General features: G+C 42.1%; 1 protein-coding gene across 2 annotated transcripts in view; it reads right to left on the bottom strand.

The window, feature by feature from the left end:
• The window catches only part of LOC133475255 (zinc finger SWIM domain-containing protein 6), a 74,683-nt gene that overhangs the window by 1,882 nt on the left and 55,363 nt on the right, over nucleotides 1-17,438 (bottom strand). For both annotated transcript variants that reach the window (XM_061767836.1, XM_061767837.1), the window contains exons 6-14: nucleotides 17,060-17,230; nucleotides 16,812-16,958; nucleotides 16,585-16,731; nucleotides 14,176-14,436; nucleotides 12,321-12,456; nucleotides 3,753-3,910; nucleotides 2,817-2,980; nucleotides 2,636-2,717; nucleotides 1-1,138 (exon numbers count right to left, since the gene is read on the bottom strand). The exon at nucleotides 1-1,138 is cut by the window's left edge and continues 1,882 nt beyond it. In XM_061767836.1, the coding sequence (XP_061623820.1) occupies nucleotides 273-1,138; nucleotides 2,636-2,717; nucleotides 2,817-2,980; nucleotides 3,753-3,910; nucleotides 12,321-12,456; nucleotides 14,176-14,436; nucleotides 16,585-16,731; nucleotides 16,812-16,958; nucleotides 17,060-17,230 (2,132 nt within the window). In that variant the 3' untranslated portion in view covers nucleotides 1-272. The remainder of the gene's footprint in view (nucleotides 1,139-2,635; nucleotides 2,718-2,816; nucleotides 2,981-3,752; nucleotides 3,911-12,320; nucleotides 12,457-14,175; nucleotides 14,437-16,584; nucleotides 16,732-16,811; nucleotides 16,959-17,059; nucleotides 17,231-17,438) is intronic.

The raw sequence follows: 17,438 nt of genomic DNA on the forward strand, positions 1-17,438 counted from the left end.
AATAAAAAAAAAACACTTCTGTACACGTAGTAGTAATATTATTATTATCAATAATGATAATAGCGATAATGTTTGTAACGAGAACAACAGCAAGAACAATAATACCGCGTGTGGCTCTGTGGAGTTAGTTTTTTCCTTTTCCGCTTCATCGCTTCGTTTCGACATCCTCTCCTTTTTTTTTTTTCTTTTTCTTTCCCGGAAAGTTCAAAAAAAAAAAAAAAAAAAAAAAAAAAAAAAAAAGCCGACTCGACTCGGTATAAAAGTAGCGGAGCTCAGCCGAAGCGCTCCCTCACCAGCATCATGAGTTTCTTTTTGCCCTTGTAGATTTGTTTCAGGTTGTCTATGAACTGCGTGAACTGGATGTGTCCGTCGTGCGCCATCATGAAGGTCTCGCGCGCCTTGCCCAGGAACTCAATGAACTCGCTGTAGTGGCGCGGGCTGATGTGCGTGAGGCGCGAGTGCGTGGTGTTGATGTAGGCCCCGATGGTGGCGTCCAGCAGCTGCCTAAGCGGCGCCTTGTCCAGCGACATGAGCTTGCCCGAGTTCCGTCGGCTGTGCAGCGCCGACACCATGCCCGGCGTGGTCAGCGTGCACCGACGCAAAATGTCCGAGAGCACCGTGGCGCACTTGACGCTCTTCACCACCAGCGGGATGACGGCGGCCAGCTCGTTCTTGCCCAGCGAGTGGCTGAGCGCGCAGGCCCACAGCACGTCATTGATGGCCGGGTGCGTGTCCTGGTTGTAGCTGAGGTTGAGGTGAGCCATGGCCAGCGTGGCCAGCTTGTACGCGCGCATGGGGTACCCACGGTGCTCCATGTAGCGCGCAATGGTGAACAGCTGCGTGTAGCTCATGCCCGTGGCGGCGGCGTCCAGTACAATCTGGTAGGCTGTCTCGAAGGCAATGTGGTCCTTTTCGCAGAGCGTTAGAGCCGACAGGGCGCAGTTCTGGGGGTCCTTCATGGCGCACTGCAGGGCCAGGGTGCGCGCTGACGACGCCAGGTTCTCCTGCTGGTGGCAGTCCAGGTGCAGGCGCACGATGGTGCTGTTGGACATGACCGTGGTGGCCACGATGCTGGTGGCCTCGGTGGGTGTGAACAGAGTGAACCAGCTCTGCATGATGCTGTCCAGCGCGTACACACCTGACACAAACACACACACACACGCATGAGGTGGTCAACTTTTGGAAGAAAAAGAGAGGCTGCATTAGGAATGGCTACCCACTACAGTACGTGTGCAACACAATTCCCATTGAATTATCATGAGGCATACACTGTTTAATTCTTTCCATTCTGTTTAATTATGTATTACTTTATGTTTTACTAAAGTAAAACACTGTAGCGTGCCATTTTGCTTGTTGCAAATTTTGTATTATTTTTTGGGGGGGTGGGGTGGGGGAGCGCTGGAACGGATTAATGGCATTTCCATCAAATAGTTGTGAGTGTGTTCACAGACCAAATCAACCTTGTGAGGCACATCTGTACAATGAACAGAATAAAAATATTAAAAATATTAAATGATTAAAAAATTATAAATACATCAAATATGGCGGCGCGGTGAGCGACTGGTTAGCACATTTGCCTCACAGTTCTGAGGACCGGGGTTCAAATCCCAGCCCCGCCTATGTGGAGTCTGCATGTTCTCCCGTGCCTGCGTGGGTTTTCTCCGGGTACTCCGGTTTCCTCCCACATCCCAAAAACATGCATGGTAGGTTAATTGAAGACTCTAAATTGCCCGTAGGTGTGAATGTGAGTGCGAATGGTAGTTTCTTTCTATGTGCCCTGCGATTGGCTGGCGACCAGTTCAGGGTGTACCCCGCCTCTCGCCCAAAGATTGCTGGGATAGGCTCCAGCACGCCCGTGACCCTAGTGAGGATAAGCGGAAGGGTGAATGAATGAATAAAATAAAATATGTTGTATATATTTTTTTATTTTACAAATGAAATTAATAGAATAGAAATATTACAAAAAATGAAATTATATCAAACGTAATCTTGAAAAGAATTAAAATAATTTTAATTCATTAATTTATTTATTATTTATCATGATGAAATAATCTAAAATAAAAATAAATATTATATAGAAAATCAAAATTGTATAAAATATACAAAATAAATAAATGTTTTACAGGTACACAACAGAATAAGATTCTAAATGTTTTTTAATTGGGCATTAGGATTAAAATGATAAATTAAAAAAGTGAATTATTAAAAATAAATCTATTAGAAGTTTTATTAAAATATAGGTGTATATACTGTATGTGAAAAAACATTCCAATTGTCAACTCATCAAATGAAAAAAACGTGAATATATAAAAAATGGAAATAAAATATTAAAATACACCAAATTACATAATTTGTATTCTATTTACATTTGTAAAAACTTCATTTTAAAATTGTTTGCCATTTAAATAGGAATTGGTTCTAAAATAATATATTAAAAAAAAAACTATTTTAATATCAAACATAAAAAGTTATGTACTACAAAAATAATTATTGCCTAACAAGGAATTAACAAAAGCTCGTCATTCATTTTTTTGGATTAAAAAATTAAATAAATACAAATTTAAAAAAAATGTTTTGTAGAAAATGCTTCTAAATTGTGTACGACATCGAGACAGAACCAGGCACGATCACTTACCAACTTCAGTGGCACATGTGACTAACCAGCGCACCATTTCCCGCCGCCTCCAGTTTAACGTGGACAGCGTTATTCTCATCACCTGATCAGGACAAGAACAAGAATAAGTAAAATGTCAGTAAGTAAGCTAACAAGTGTGTTGTATGACAATTGTATGTAGCGGATGGTGCCACACTGTTACCTGCAGTCCCAGCTCCAGGGCAACTTTTAGTAGCGTGATGTCGGGCAAGCTGTCCATCAGAGTGGCGATCTTGAACGCATCCTGCGCCAGTTTGAAGATGTGAGAAGACGAGTGGATATTTTTCTGGATGGACTCCAGGACCGTCTCCAGCCTGCGACTGTCACCTGAACAACCAAAAGAACCCCGTCGAACACATTTTAGGATGAGTGCGAGTGCGAGGAGTGGGCTCACTGCATGGGTGGACTATGAAAAAGAACAGAACTCCACTTGGAACGCGAGGAACATAAAATAGGCTGTCTCTGTCCGTTTGCAAAATGTAATTTCTGCCGAATAAAACCAGCAGGTCAACGCGAATTGCAGTTGTGCACATTCGAGGGGAGCAGGAAGAAAAAGCAATCTTCCATGTATGCACCGCACTGGAAGGTAAAGGTGTGAGTTGGCACAACTCAATTGTTTTTGAGTAATGAAAATTGCTGAATAATGTGAGTGTCAAATCATATATAATTGTATAATTAATCAGCTGTGTCTGGTGAACCGACTCTGCTGTTTTGCGTGTGGAGACAAAAAAGTTTAAAATACATTTTTTTAAAGCAGTGTCGTTAACGTTGGCCAATTATTTGAATTTGAATATTCCTATGTTATATTTTTGTCTATTTGACGTTCATGTACTATTCCAAAAACACAAAATTCAGAAATTATTCACCAGTTACTGTGTACTGTGTATTTTTTTTCAAGGAATAGTTACTCTTACTGAAGTATTTAGAGGACAACTTTTTACATGAGTAATATTATTCCAAAGTAACAGTACTCTTACTTGAATACAAATTTTTGGCTCAGCCCTCGAGCACAAAAGTGTGTCCGCCCCGGCTAGATCAGCATGTATTTTGTCCCAATACGTTTGGCCCGTGTAGCGTACACATGTGCTGGAGTGCGCACCTTTGGCGGCGGTGAGCATGGTGGAGGCCAGCTCACACTGCTGAGACTCGATGTGGCTGAGGGTGAACCAGCGCGGGTAGCGGTTGGGCACCACTGACACGATGTGGTGTGGCCGGGACAGGTCGCCGGACGACGCCGTTGACTCCAACACGGGCAACCTGAACAGGGGAGACGGAAGCACATGATGAGATCCCAAAATATCAACATTCTCACTTAGGGGTGTACTCACTTTTGTTGCCGGCTGGTTTGACGTGAGGAATTGCAGTGAGTTGAGTTATTTTGAGGGGAAAGTAAGTTTACACTATTGTACAAGTTGTACACCGCTACTTTATAGAGTAGCCAAGTGTCATTTATTGAGTTATCCCATGAAAACCTATCAGAAAATATTCATAAAAATGTAAGACGGGAGTCATTTTTAATGAGTTACTGTATATCATATAAACTAATTGGTTCCTTTGAAAACGACTGTACAGTTAATAAACTATTTTGTACTTAATATAAAATACAGGGAAAAGTGCAGTGCCGATGGACAGAAACAGGAATAAGAAGTCAAACACTGTAAATAAATTACTCTCAAAATTAATTTGCAATTAAATGCCTGTACTCTGTATTAAATATAAAATACATGGAAATAATGAAAAACTGTTCCTAATGCAGAGTGTGTCCTTGGGATGAATTGTATTTCATGCAGCAGAAAGAAGAAAAAAATTGGGCTTATTCTGGATTCCTACTCCTGGCCAGGCACAACCACCTGTTGCTAGGCAGGACACCATCGGGAACAGGAACAGAAATTAATAAGGACACAGAGAGAAGCATAGGGAACAGGAACAAATTCAGGAGGACACAGAGAAAGTATCAGGAACAGGAACAGAAATTTAGAAGCACAGAAAACCTTCGGAAACAGGGAGAGAAATTCAAAAGGACACAGAAAACCATCAGGAACAGGAACAAATTCAGAAGGAGAGAGTAAGGAGGAAGACAAACTAAGAAGGATGCAGAGAGAACCACCAGGAACAGGAATAGAAATTCACAAGCACACAGGAAAGTCAGCAGAAACAGAATCAGAAATTCAGAAGGGCACTCACAAGCGAAGCAACACTAACACCTTATGAGAGAAGTTCCACATACATAAATCGAATGACTACTCTGTATTAAATATAAAACACATCACTGGATGCAGGGTGCCCAGTGCATGAATCAGAGGAAGAAGAAAAAATGTTAAGCGTCTGAAAGGGACTTGGAAATGAAAACGTGTTCACTGGGGGGATAACAGTTAGCCTGTGCCTGCAATTTACCTTCAACTTTGGATTTAATCAGCGAGGACGCAAGCGTGAACGACACTCAAATTGCTCCTAATCAACTCAGAGCTAAGCAACACCTGCTGCGGACGGAGGAGCCTCACCCTCTCATCATCATCATCGTCACGACGACACGGGGTGGGCCGAGTCTTGCGAGGCCCACCGCGTGACCGCTTCATCTCCGATTCCGCTTCACGGCTCGCTTTTCAAAAGGTCTCCTCCGCTTCGCAAGGCAGCAACCTGGCCTCCTCTCCACCAATCACAAAGCTAATTGAGTCCGCGGGGAAATTAAGGGATTCACCTTCCAGCCACACAGGGCCTGGACACACATCAAACAAATACCGGAACACACACACCACACACACACACACACATACATACACGCACACACATATACACGTACACGCGCGCGCACACACGCACACCTGCCCTTTTGGAACACATCAAAGCAGCCTAGTAAAAAGCAACGCGCTGCTAAATGCCAACTTTCAATTCCCGCCGCATGTGATGATGTCCTGTATAAAAGCGCGTTGAAAAGCACTCCACTTTCTGCATGACAGACAACTTTTGCATTTTGCATTTGCTTTTGCAAGAGAGACAGTGATAATAACCCTGTTGCCGGTACATGCTACCGTGAACATTAGCGCTCGCTGGAAAAATGCTCCTTTTTTTTTTTTTTTCCTCCCTAAAGAAGTCCACGGAACAGTTGCAATGCTTCTTTTAAAGGAGCCATACCCCGATATACATACAACCTCCGCATATTTGTGGTTCAGCATTTGCAAAGGGGGAAGCGATTTCTGTTACTCACTCGAAAAACTTGTCTATTTGCTGTGTTTCTGCTTGGGCCAACGGAATGAAAGCATTATTTTGGCGCCATCTTGTGGAATCTTGGTGTCGTTGTTAGCACATTGATGTGTTTTTTCATGTGTATTTATGTCCTTTTTTGCTGGCGGTGCTTGAATGTACCTCATGCACAAAGTCAAAGTGAGACAAAGTGAAAGGTTTTTCTGCTGAGGTAGCTACTAACAGTCAGTGAAGTCTATTTTGCCTGTATTTCACAACATTTACTGCTGTGTGTGAATGCCAAAAGCTGAATTTAATGAATTTAATTTAACGTTTGTGTGATGAAAATTTCAACTGAACTAAATATGTTAATGTTTACATTTATGTACTGTGGGTTGAAGATTGTGTACATGCTAGATGCATGGTGTTGATGCTTTATGATCCTCTTCGTTTTAACCTTTTTAGCACCATTTCATGCCGTTTTGTCCGTTTTAATTGCTTTGCCACCATCTATAGCTAGACCCCTTTTAGGAGATACATATTGGCGGATTTTTGCTATGCATAGTAGAGGTGGAAGAGTGTTAGCACATCCGCCTCACAATTCTGAAGTTGTGGCGTTTGTGTGCTCTGACCTTTCTTTGTGGAGTTTTAATGTTCTCCCCATTCTTGCGTGCATTTACTGGGTCTCCAGCTTCCTTCCACATTACAAAAAACTTCTTAGGTCAATTGAAGACTCTCAAGTGTCCTTAGGTGTGAATGTGAGAGTGAATGGTTATTTGTCTACACGTGTCCTGTGACTGGCTGACAACCAGTCCAGGGTTTACACCAATCCCACCAAAAGTCAGCTGGAATAGGCTCGAGCTCACCCGCAAACCTAATGATGATAAGCAAGCGGCATGAATTCAAATGCAATGCACATAAAAGTTAAATAAAAATGGTACCTAAATACATGTTAAAAATTAACTGTTCTTAAACATTTAAAGCAAATGTATTAAACGTTAAACACAACTGAACTGTACTTGGTCAGTGATGTTTTTCATGTTCCACCAGAGGGAGTCTGAGTACCACAACCACATTTTGACCATGGGGTTGTGACTACCTTGAAAGTGGCTCTGGATATTCACCCAGCCGAGCTGTGATGTGTTGAGAAAGTCAATATGGGGTCAGTTATTACGTGGAAGCGCAGAAGGGCTTGCTTCCAGACACATTTTCAGAAAGAGGCAGATCAAGGCTTGGTTGTTTAATTTCATACTTGATGGGTGGGGAGGCCCTCTAGAGATCCAATTATTTGTGTGGAAGGCAAAGCAAATTTATTTATACAGCACATTTAATACACAAGGTAAATCAATGTGCTTTCCATGATTAAAACCATTTAAAAACCAAGTGCAGAAAAATAAAAGACAGCTTACTCAAATTACTAAAATGTCAACAAAATACTTTGATTTGGATATTGTGACTGTTTTCTGTTTGGAGTACTTGGTGACGATGAAGACTGCTATGTCAGCTTCTACCATTAGCTGCCATAAGGTTGCCACTTGTGGCCAAAAAGCTCGAGTATATCTGCCAGTGTTGTTTTAAAATTTCACATTATATTAGTGGTTGATTTCATTTGAAATGGGTGAGTTGAAGACACTCCACTTTTCATTCGCTAAAAGCCTCCTCCACACTGGGGGCCCTTCTGGAAGATTCCCGGGGTGCGGCAAAGCAAAGAAAAAAGGGCCCTGGGTAAAAAAGATGGAGGCCTCATCAACATTCCGCGCTTTGTTTGGGTTGCACCAGAGAGAGAGCCAGAGGGCCTCCATTGGATGGGAGCTCAAGAGGCCGGCCGGGACCGCTGAAAAATAACCTCCTCAACGTGTTGGGAGTGGAAATCCATACTGGGCTTTTGTTCCCTAGCCTATCCACGGACTGTTGCGCAAGCATTCACTCAAGCACAAGTACAGTAGGACCCCTGCTGTGGGATGCAAAATAGTGGATGTAGGGTGCGTAGAAAAGTTCTCTGTGCAGAGGCCATGCATGCATCCATTTTCTATAGCGTTTGCCTTCATTTGGGTCGCGCTGAGCTGGAGCCTATCCCCGCTGACTTTGGACAAGAGGCAGGTTACATACTGGACTGTGCATCAGCCAATTACAGGGCACATACAGTGTAGACAAACCATTCCCACTCATACTCACACCCATGACCAGTTTAGAATCTTCAATGATGTTAACATGCATGCTTTTGGAATGTGGGAGGAAGGCGGAGTACAAACTAGTAGCAAACATTAAAAAACTCACGATTCGAACCCAGAACCTCAAAACTGTGAGACAGATGTGCTAACTACTAAGTAATTCTGCTCTCTGACTCTGGAACCAATTATAGGAAACCCATAAGTATAATTGACACACCCCTAAAAAAAAAAATGTAATAATTGCCTATATTTACAGTTTCAACCATAAGTATACCACAAACAATTATCCTAGAACAGTTCAAGATAATTTCAAATAAAAATAAAAATAAATGGCTTACAGATGATTTGATTTTGAAAAGAAATAAAATGCGCGTGTACATGCACTGGCGGGAAAGTCTCTCCGTAACTTCAACTAACAACCCAGGCTAACTTAGCTCTTCCCTCAGTGACATCCAAGGATGTTAGCCTGTATGGTTTCAACATACAATGGACCCCCGCTATTTGGGGAAATAGGGACTGAGAAGATCCGTGGATAATTGACACCCATTATAATTGCATTTAAAAAAATTAAAAAATTTATGATTTTTTGTTTTTTAAACCCCCAACTTCTTGAATAAGCGGGGATACACTCCCATTAGCATTTTCGGGGTTGGTTCCCCCCTAAAAAAGAAAAAACTAAAAGAAATGCGGGGGTCCACTTTACTTCCTTGACACCTATGACTACTTTCCTATTTGCCAGGAATAATTATGAATAAGTGAATTTGTCGACTCGGCAAGGAGTTCACTGTATTGCAAATACAATTGATCTCAATGGGAAACTGAGTTGGTGGTATCACTAGAAAACCTTAAGCTATGTCTGGCTACAAAAGCAAAAAAGCAGAAACAAACAGCACATCCGAGTTTTACTCCAATCCCGAGGTCCCCAGATGAGGTTTCTGGTTAACATCACCATGATGACCAACCCTCCCCTGTGTCACGGTCCTGTCCTCATCTCGATTGTAAACACCCTTCGGCCCTCGTCACTCCTCGAGTGGTCATCCATCAGCTAAGCTACACATCGGCAGACAAGAGCCACATCCATACAGAAACCACCCTTGAAACCTTGTCACTTCTTTACAGAACCTCACAGAGTTCCAACACACACTTTATAAGCCACTCCTGCACAATCTGTATCTGAGCTGTTTTAAACATTACACTTTTAAAACAGTACGACGTGTGAGGTGTCTGGCCCAAATTTAAAAAACAATATCATTGCGTTAACATTGTCGCAACGATAGCATAAACAGTGCTGCGTCGGCAAAGATTATGCAGCGGATCAAAGGTTGTGGATTATAGCGAGGATCTAGCTTCATTAGCATTTGCAAGTCTCGTATCGCCTATGGAAATCTCCTATGATAATACCAGGCGCTTCGGATTCAGCTTCTCGGTTTTGGAGGAGCTCAGATAAGGAGAATGTGCAAGAGCAACAAGATTAAGATTCTGCTTCTTCATCTCCTCCTCCTCCTCCTCCAAATTTTTGATTTTAAACTCTGGTACACTCACAAACCAATCAGTGAGCTCCGCCTCGCTTTTGGTCCTCCCACGCTGAGCTGATGCGTTACTAGGAAATGTAGCGTACATAAAGTGAAGGACGACATGTTTAAAACTGACTTTTAAAAGCAAAATAACTGTAGGAAGACAAATGCAAATGTTTATTTACTCAATTTTTACTTGAACGCTCGTGTATTTTCATTGAAAAAATCATTACATATATATGCTTGTTTCACTAGGTGTTACCACTGAGAGAAATGTTCATAAAAATAAGTACACCCCTCCCCCCAAAAATGGTCAAAACAATTCTAGTTTTTAACCGTTTTAATGAACGAATGACATTTTATGGAAGAAATTGTCATATTAATCCTTTTTATTTTGTATTTTGTGAAAAAAACATCACACTTGGAGAAAAACAATGTGAAAATGTAATTATTATGCTACATTGTCATTACACTTTTTATCTTGCGCACCACAGTTTGAGAATCCGAGGGTTAAAACAAAGCTTTATCAAGTCATAAATGTCAGTTTTCTTCCTATTTCACTGCCTTACTTTTTGTATAAATTGATACTAAATTGCCATGGAAAAAAAAATAGTCTCATTACATAAGTGATTAAATGGCTGCAGTGAAGCAGCCAGATGAAGACAAATACAAAAAGCATGTGATGTGAAAAGGTCTCCTTCTCTTCCTCTCTCCTTCTTTCTGTGCATGTATCAATGATAATGTTATAATGGGGCCATTAAAATAACCCTGGCTCCTTTACCTCCTCCCCTATATTTAACTGTCCGCCGTCCCGTGGGAGCGGTGAGCTATACGCTCTCGTATTACACTACGCTACATTACAGGCATTCATTATGTGCTGAGTAGACACCACCGGGCTCCCAGGAGCATCCATAAGTGGCCCGTATTATTCTAAATCGGCCTGTTTGGCACCACAGCGGGGCGTACGGAGGAGTAACAAGTGAGGGAGGCTGACTCGGGGAAAAGTTTGAGGAGTGAGAAGCAGTGGTGAGCACTTGTTTGCCTTCAATCAATTCAAGTGTGATGCGTTCACTGTCCCGGTAAAGCTGGGAAAACTCCCACTTCATTCAAACCATTTTTCCCACACTTCCCAGTTCCCGCTGGCCCTTTGCAAGCACACCCACACGTGTGAGCGTATGTGTGTGGACGTGCCCCCTCCTCCTCCTCATTACAGCCACACTAATTACACTCTCATTAATGTAATTAATATTCACTGATCCAGCTCCCGCGAGTCACAACATCAAAACACAGCAGCGCAGTCTGATTAACACACATTGTCCATACACGGATGCGCGCACACACACACGCTGACAGACAGACAGACACACACACACACACACACACACACACACACACACACACGAGACCCAAAATACAGAGATCACACACACACACACACACACGGGCATGAGCAGGACAGAGGCCAACACAAACACGCACACAAATACTAAACACACTCACACTGCGGTTCAGTGAAGACATGACAAGATATCAAACAGGGCACTACTATCACTATCCTGAATTAATCCAGTTTTTAAAAAAATGATTGAGCGCTTCAAGCTTAATTAAACAAACCCAATGGCCAATTTCTGACGACATGTGGTACATGCAAAGTAGTGATTTCGTTCAACTCATTTTAAACATTTTTAACCAGCAAAATGGCTTTGTTTTGAAGTGGAGCAGTTGGTCCCAAATTTTCAAAGCCATGCACTTCAACACAGAGTTGGGGGCATCTCCTTCATGTAAATATGTAATTATTATACTAAAACCCAATTGCACTTTTAATCTCACACCACCGCAGTATGGAAATTCGTGAGTTAGAGGTTTTAAACAAAGCTTTATCAAGTCATAAATGTTGGGATTCTTCTGATGACAGAGCGTTACGTAATAAATTTTTGTTACTAAAACCAAAAAATGTAACAAGCAAAATGTGCAGATGTTTGACTTTATGGCAGGGGTGCGGTGTGGAATTATGTGAAATAACCATCAGGTATAATAATTGCACATTTATATTCATATGTCCTCTTTAAAATGTCATTGTCAATTTTATTAGTTTATTACAGCTGAAGAAAAGAGGTGGGAGGCTTAAAAAGTCACTGCCTTGTGGTAAAGCAGATCGGTCTTTCCCAAACTTTGGAAGCCACGCAAAGTGCCAGCGCAACCTCCTTTCACCTGGACACGCCCCCCCAAAAACAAAACCTGCTTGTAGCTGTTTGTTAATGAAAATGGGAGAAAATGGAGTTAAAAAGGACATTTTATTCAGGAAAGTCTCATAGTTTAACAGTTGCCAAAGTCCAATTATTATACCTGATTGCCCTTACACTTCAAATGGACCAAATTAATTTATGACACTTTTTGCATTATTGCAATGTATTACCTTTTTACGAAATATGCAGATCTTTGACTTTAAAAATGAGTTTATGCATGTGTGTGTGTGTGTGTTTACGACGGCGAGCTAGTCGAGTGGCTAACGACGCAGCTGAGTCACCAGAGAGCGGTGCTCCACTGCTCAACGGGCCCTGATTTGTTTGGCGATGACTCAGCACCGATTAAGTGCTTAACATTTTCATTCTTGTGTGCATTAAAAAGGGGTGAGGGTTCCGAAAGTCCAGATCTCAGTGGTTCTATCCCCCCACTCTCAAAAAGGATGTATGTCAGTAGCTGTGAATGGTTTTGTGTCTGGTCAAGAGACAATAGCAGTTTAAAAAAAAAAGAAGAAAAAATCCGTCTTCTTTTGTGTGTGTGTGTGTGTGTGTCACTTACCGCATGGCTCTCAGTGCAATTTTGTACGCCAGTTCAGCGTCATGAGGTAGGAGGGAGGTGAAGAGATAGCGGGCGAAGGTGTGCATGGGGACGCTCTCTCTGTGGACGATCTCTCCGAGGCCGGAGTACGGCCCAGCTGCATGGAACAACACAGAGGATCGCGTCAGTCAAAGACAAAATGAAAAGAGCAAGTTGTCTATTTAGCCAAATGCACACAAACACGTATATATATATATATTTTTTTAAATGTAGCATAAACACTCTGGGTTGATATCACAAGCCCCTTTTACACTACCTGTGTTGAACGCTACTTGTACACATTCATGTTGGATGATGATGATGTTTTCAGCATTGTTTTTATAAAAAGTGAATATAAAAAGTCTACACACCCCTGTTCAAATGACTGGATTTTGTGAGACAAAAAAAAAATTAAAATATGACCAAGATAATTCATTTCAAAACCATGAACGTGACCTGTAAACTGTACTTATGTTAAGTATATGGGAGTCAGCACACACCTGCCACTATTTGAAGTGCCTCTGTTTAACCCCAAATAAAGTGTAGCTGTTCTAGTAGGCTTTTGCAATTTTTTTTGTGCTTTCTAGCAGAAGCCTGAAGGTTTGGTGCGAACACTGACTGCTATTTGAAACTGTTCATAATTCCCTACCCCTTGACTAAGGCCCCAATTCCAGCTGAAGAAAAACAGCCCCAAACAACCACTATAGCTGCATTGCATCCCTGCAAAAAAAAAAACCAAACAAACAAAAAAAACCACAAAAAACAATAAAATTATTATTTTCGACTATGCGGGGGTCTACTGTATTTAGTTGAATGCGGTCACCACTGGTTTCTTTGTTAACTGATTTTGGCGAGAGGCGGGGTACAGCCTTGACAGGTCGCCAGCCAATCGCAGGACACATCGAGACAAACCATTCATGCCGATGGACAACTGTGAGTCTTCAATTAACTCAACATGTAGTTTTTCATTACTTTGACTTGCCTTTCTGGAAATGATTTTCGTCAGGCTTCTGATTGGCTAAAATGGCCTTATGGTTCAGTGTTATGGCACCACCTGTGGTTTGGCTTGCTCTTGTATTGTGTTTTCATGTAGACAGACACATTTGTAACCCCGTAGTGAGAAAATAATGTTTAAAAATAGTAAAAATACACATGGACATAGTCATACAGTGTTCTATCCGTTTGGCCACGTGGCGTTAAGATAAACAATGATGTCAAAAACCATATGCTCGTGCCTTGCACTCTTCTCTCATGTCCCATCCCACGCCGTCGTCTCGGGAGGGTTATTTTAAACCCCCTCGACCACAGACCACATCACAGGGTGGTGGGGTTCCAGCCTCCAGGGGCCGAACGGGGCGTGGGGAGCTGGCGCTCTCTATTAGAAACAGAGCCAGAGGTGGGTGGTCGCTCCAGGCCCCGGTTTGGATGCGGATGGGGGTTTGGGTTGGGCCGGGAGTCAAATTTTGACTCCTCCCTGTCGTGGCAATCTGCACGGTAAATGAACACACTGTTGTATATGTGTGTGTGTGTATGTGCTGACACAATGGGCCGGGTGTTGCGAAGCTAAGTGCTCATTTTGGTAGAGCTTAGTCTCTATTTGCACCACAAAATGAAAAAAATAATAAATGCATTCACAAGTTTTTCTAAGTCCCGAGCTGTTGCTTGGTAAATTATTTTGGCTCTGTGTTACCAGCCAAAATTTAAGTTAGGTTTTATGTAAAAATTGTTCTGTTGCGCAAAAAAGGTTGGGGACCGCTGTATTGTGCTGAAAAAAAAGCAATGACGTCATTTTGTCTTGTTATACACAAACACATGCAAGTCCACCAATCCCACCTACCTTCAAGAAGAAAGACGGCCTCTTTGCGGAAGATCTTGACCAGCGAATCGTCCAGTTCAACTTCCTGAAGCTTGGCCAGCAGCTGCTCCTCATTGCGGCAGACCTTCTCCTGAGCGTACAGGCCGTCGGGCATCACACGCTGTTGGCCCAGGCCCATCAGGGCCGTCTCCACCGCCAGCGCCACGTACGACTCGCCGTCACCCAGCAGTCTCTGCACGGGCATCCGCTGGAGGTCTGCCCGAGTCACCACGCTGGAGCAGTCTGTGAAGAGGCATGGAGGTGAGATGGTTTTCAGATTGAGATCCACTCGAGTAGCTTAAATTTGAAAAAGAAAATGTGCTGTCTCAGACAGTCACAGTCTAATAACACTGGCAAAAGATCTCAAATTTGAATGTGTAATATTTTACTTCTTTTTTCAGGGTGAAGAATGTCATTCACTAGCAATGTAAATGCATTTTTTTGTGTTAGAATGCAATTGAACACAGTCAAACAAGAGCGTCAAGGAAATTTAGTAAATATACACTAACTGGAAAGATTTGCACATAAAAAAAATATATATATATATATGCACAATATTTTATGTTGGTCCAAATTATTTTCTTAGCTATTGTTTTTAAATGATGTACAACCCCAATTCCAATGAAGTTGGGACTTTGTGTTAAACATAAATAAAAACAGAATACAATGATTTGCAAATCATGTTTAACCTATATTTAATTGAATACACTACAAAGACAAGATATTTCAAGTTCAAACTGATAAACTTTATTGTTTTTAGCAAATAATCAATAACTTTTTATGGCTGCAACGCGTTCCGAAAAAGCTGGGACAGGGTCATGTTTACCACTGTGTTACGTCACCTTTTCTTTTAACATTTAATAAATGTTTGGGAACTGAGGACACTAATTGTTGAAGCTTTGTAGGTGGAATTCTTTCCCCTCCTTGCTTTATGTACAGTCGTATTTTACGCTTCTACATTACAGTCGTATTTTACGCTTCATAACGTGCCGCACATTTTCAATGGGAGACAAGTCTGGACTGCAGGCAGGCCAGTTTAGTACCCGCACTCTTTTACTACGAAGCCACGCTGTTGTAACACATGCAGATTCTCTGAACCTTTTGATGATGATATGGACCGTAGATGATGAAATCCCAAAATTCCTTGCAATTGTACGTTGAAGAACATTGTCATTAAACTGTTCGACTATTTTCTCACGCACTTGTTCACAAAGAGGTGAACCTCGCCCCATCTTTTCTTGTTAATGACTGAGCAATTCAGGGAAGCTCCTTTTATACCCAATCATGGCACCACCTGTTCCCAATTAGCCTGTTCACCTGTGGGATGTTCCCAACAGGTGTTTGATGAGCATTCCACAACTTTCTCAGTCTTTTTTTTCACCTGTCCCAGCTTATTTGGAATTTTGGATGTCGTCTCCTCCGGGCCAAAGAGGAAAAGAACCATCCGGACTGTTATGGACGCAAAGTTCAAAAGCCAGCATCTGTGATGGTATGGGGCTGTGTTAGTGCCAATGGCATGGGTAACTTACACATCTGTGAAGGCACCATTAATGCTGAAAGGTACATACAGGTTTTGGAGAAACATATGCTGCCATCCAAGCAACGTCTTTTTCATGGACGCCCCTGCTTATTTCAGCAAGACAATGCCAAACCACATTCTGCACGTGTTACAACAGCGTGGCTTCGTAGTAAAAGAGTGCGGGTACTAAACTGGCCTGCCTGCAGTCCAGACTTGTCTCCCATTGAAAATGTGCAGCGCATTATGAAGCGTAAAATACGACTGTTGAACAGTTGAAGCTGTACATCAAGCAAGAATGGGAAAGAATTCCACCTACAAAGCTTCAACAATTAGTGTCCTCAGTTCCCAAACGTTTATTGAATGTTGTTAAAAGAAAAGGTGATGTAACACAGTGGTAAACATGACCCTGTCCCAGCTTTTTCGGAACGCGTTGCAGCCATAAAATTCCAAGTTAATGATTATTTGCTAAAAACAATAAAGTTTATCAGTTTGAACATGAAATACCTTGTCTTTATAGTGTATTCAATTAAATATAGGTCGAACATGATTTGCAAATCATTGTATTCTGTTTTTATTTATGTTTAACACAACGTCCCAACTTCATTGGAATTGGGGTTGTATTTATGATATGTCAGAATGTGCATAAAAATGCCCACAAAAATATACGTTATTATTAAACTTAATTAATAGTGACAAACACAAATCAAAAAGCCCTTTGACAAGGAATTCGAATAACAACTGACCTGGGACCTGATTTGGGTCTCAACCCTAAGTGAAGAAAAATTGCTGTACGAAGCAATTCATTTGCACCAGACATGCATTCATATATTCATGCTGAGTTGTGTATATTATAATGTATACATTAGCAGTACCCGAGAGGTCCAAGCAGATATTTGATCCCTCCTCTCCCACCCGTCCCGACTCAGTCAGGGTGCTGAAGAGGGTGCCGATGGGATCTAGTGGGTGTCCCACCCAGCCCTCCATGTTGGTAATGGAAGTGTGGCCTTTGTGGAGCAACTCTGAAACAAGCAATGCATTTATTAGCATACATAACAGAAAAAGATAGAATATTTTATGTGTACTAAAAATGAGGCCTTACCTTTCTTGTGCCGGCGGAAGTGCTCAAGTTGCCGCTGCTGTTGCCGCCGTAACGTGTTCACTACGGCGATGGCCAGTCGGAGTGCTTCTCGCGGGTAACCGTGGGATCGCAGAGCATCCACCCTGGCGCAGGCTGTTGGGACGTGTTCTAAGAGAACGAGACAGAGCAAGGGCGAGAGAGAGAGAAAGAGAGGTAAAGTTTATGACAACATCCACTGCAACAACTGTTTTTCGATAGACACCACTCACCGTGCCACAAGGGCCAGCCGCGTGCGTCAAAGAGGGAGCCCTCCTGGTTGTCGTGGTAACAGTAGTTGGCATAGAGGTCACTGGCGATGATGTGCTGGAGGTGACGGTCCTGCCAATGCAGGTCGCAGGCCTCGATGGCCCGTGTGAACACAGTCCTGTGGGGTCGCATCTCTGCGAGGGAAGGAAGGTGCATTCATCAGCATCAGGTAGTAGAGAATAATAACAACAATGATACAAATCTTAAAATGTATTAAAACAAATAATAATTATATATATATATATATATATATATATATATATATATATATATATATATATATATCCATCCATCCATTTTCTGAGCCGTTTCTCCTCACTAGGGTTGCGGGCGTGCTGGAGC

Source organism: Phyllopteryx taeniolatus, chromosome 3, assembly GCF_024500385.1.
Source record: "Phyllopteryx taeniolatus isolate TA_2022b chromosome 3, UOR_Ptae_1.2, whole genome shotgun sequence".
NCBI lineage: Eukaryota > Metazoa > Chordata > Actinopteri > Syngnathiformes > Syngnathidae > Phyllopteryx > Phyllopteryx taeniolatus.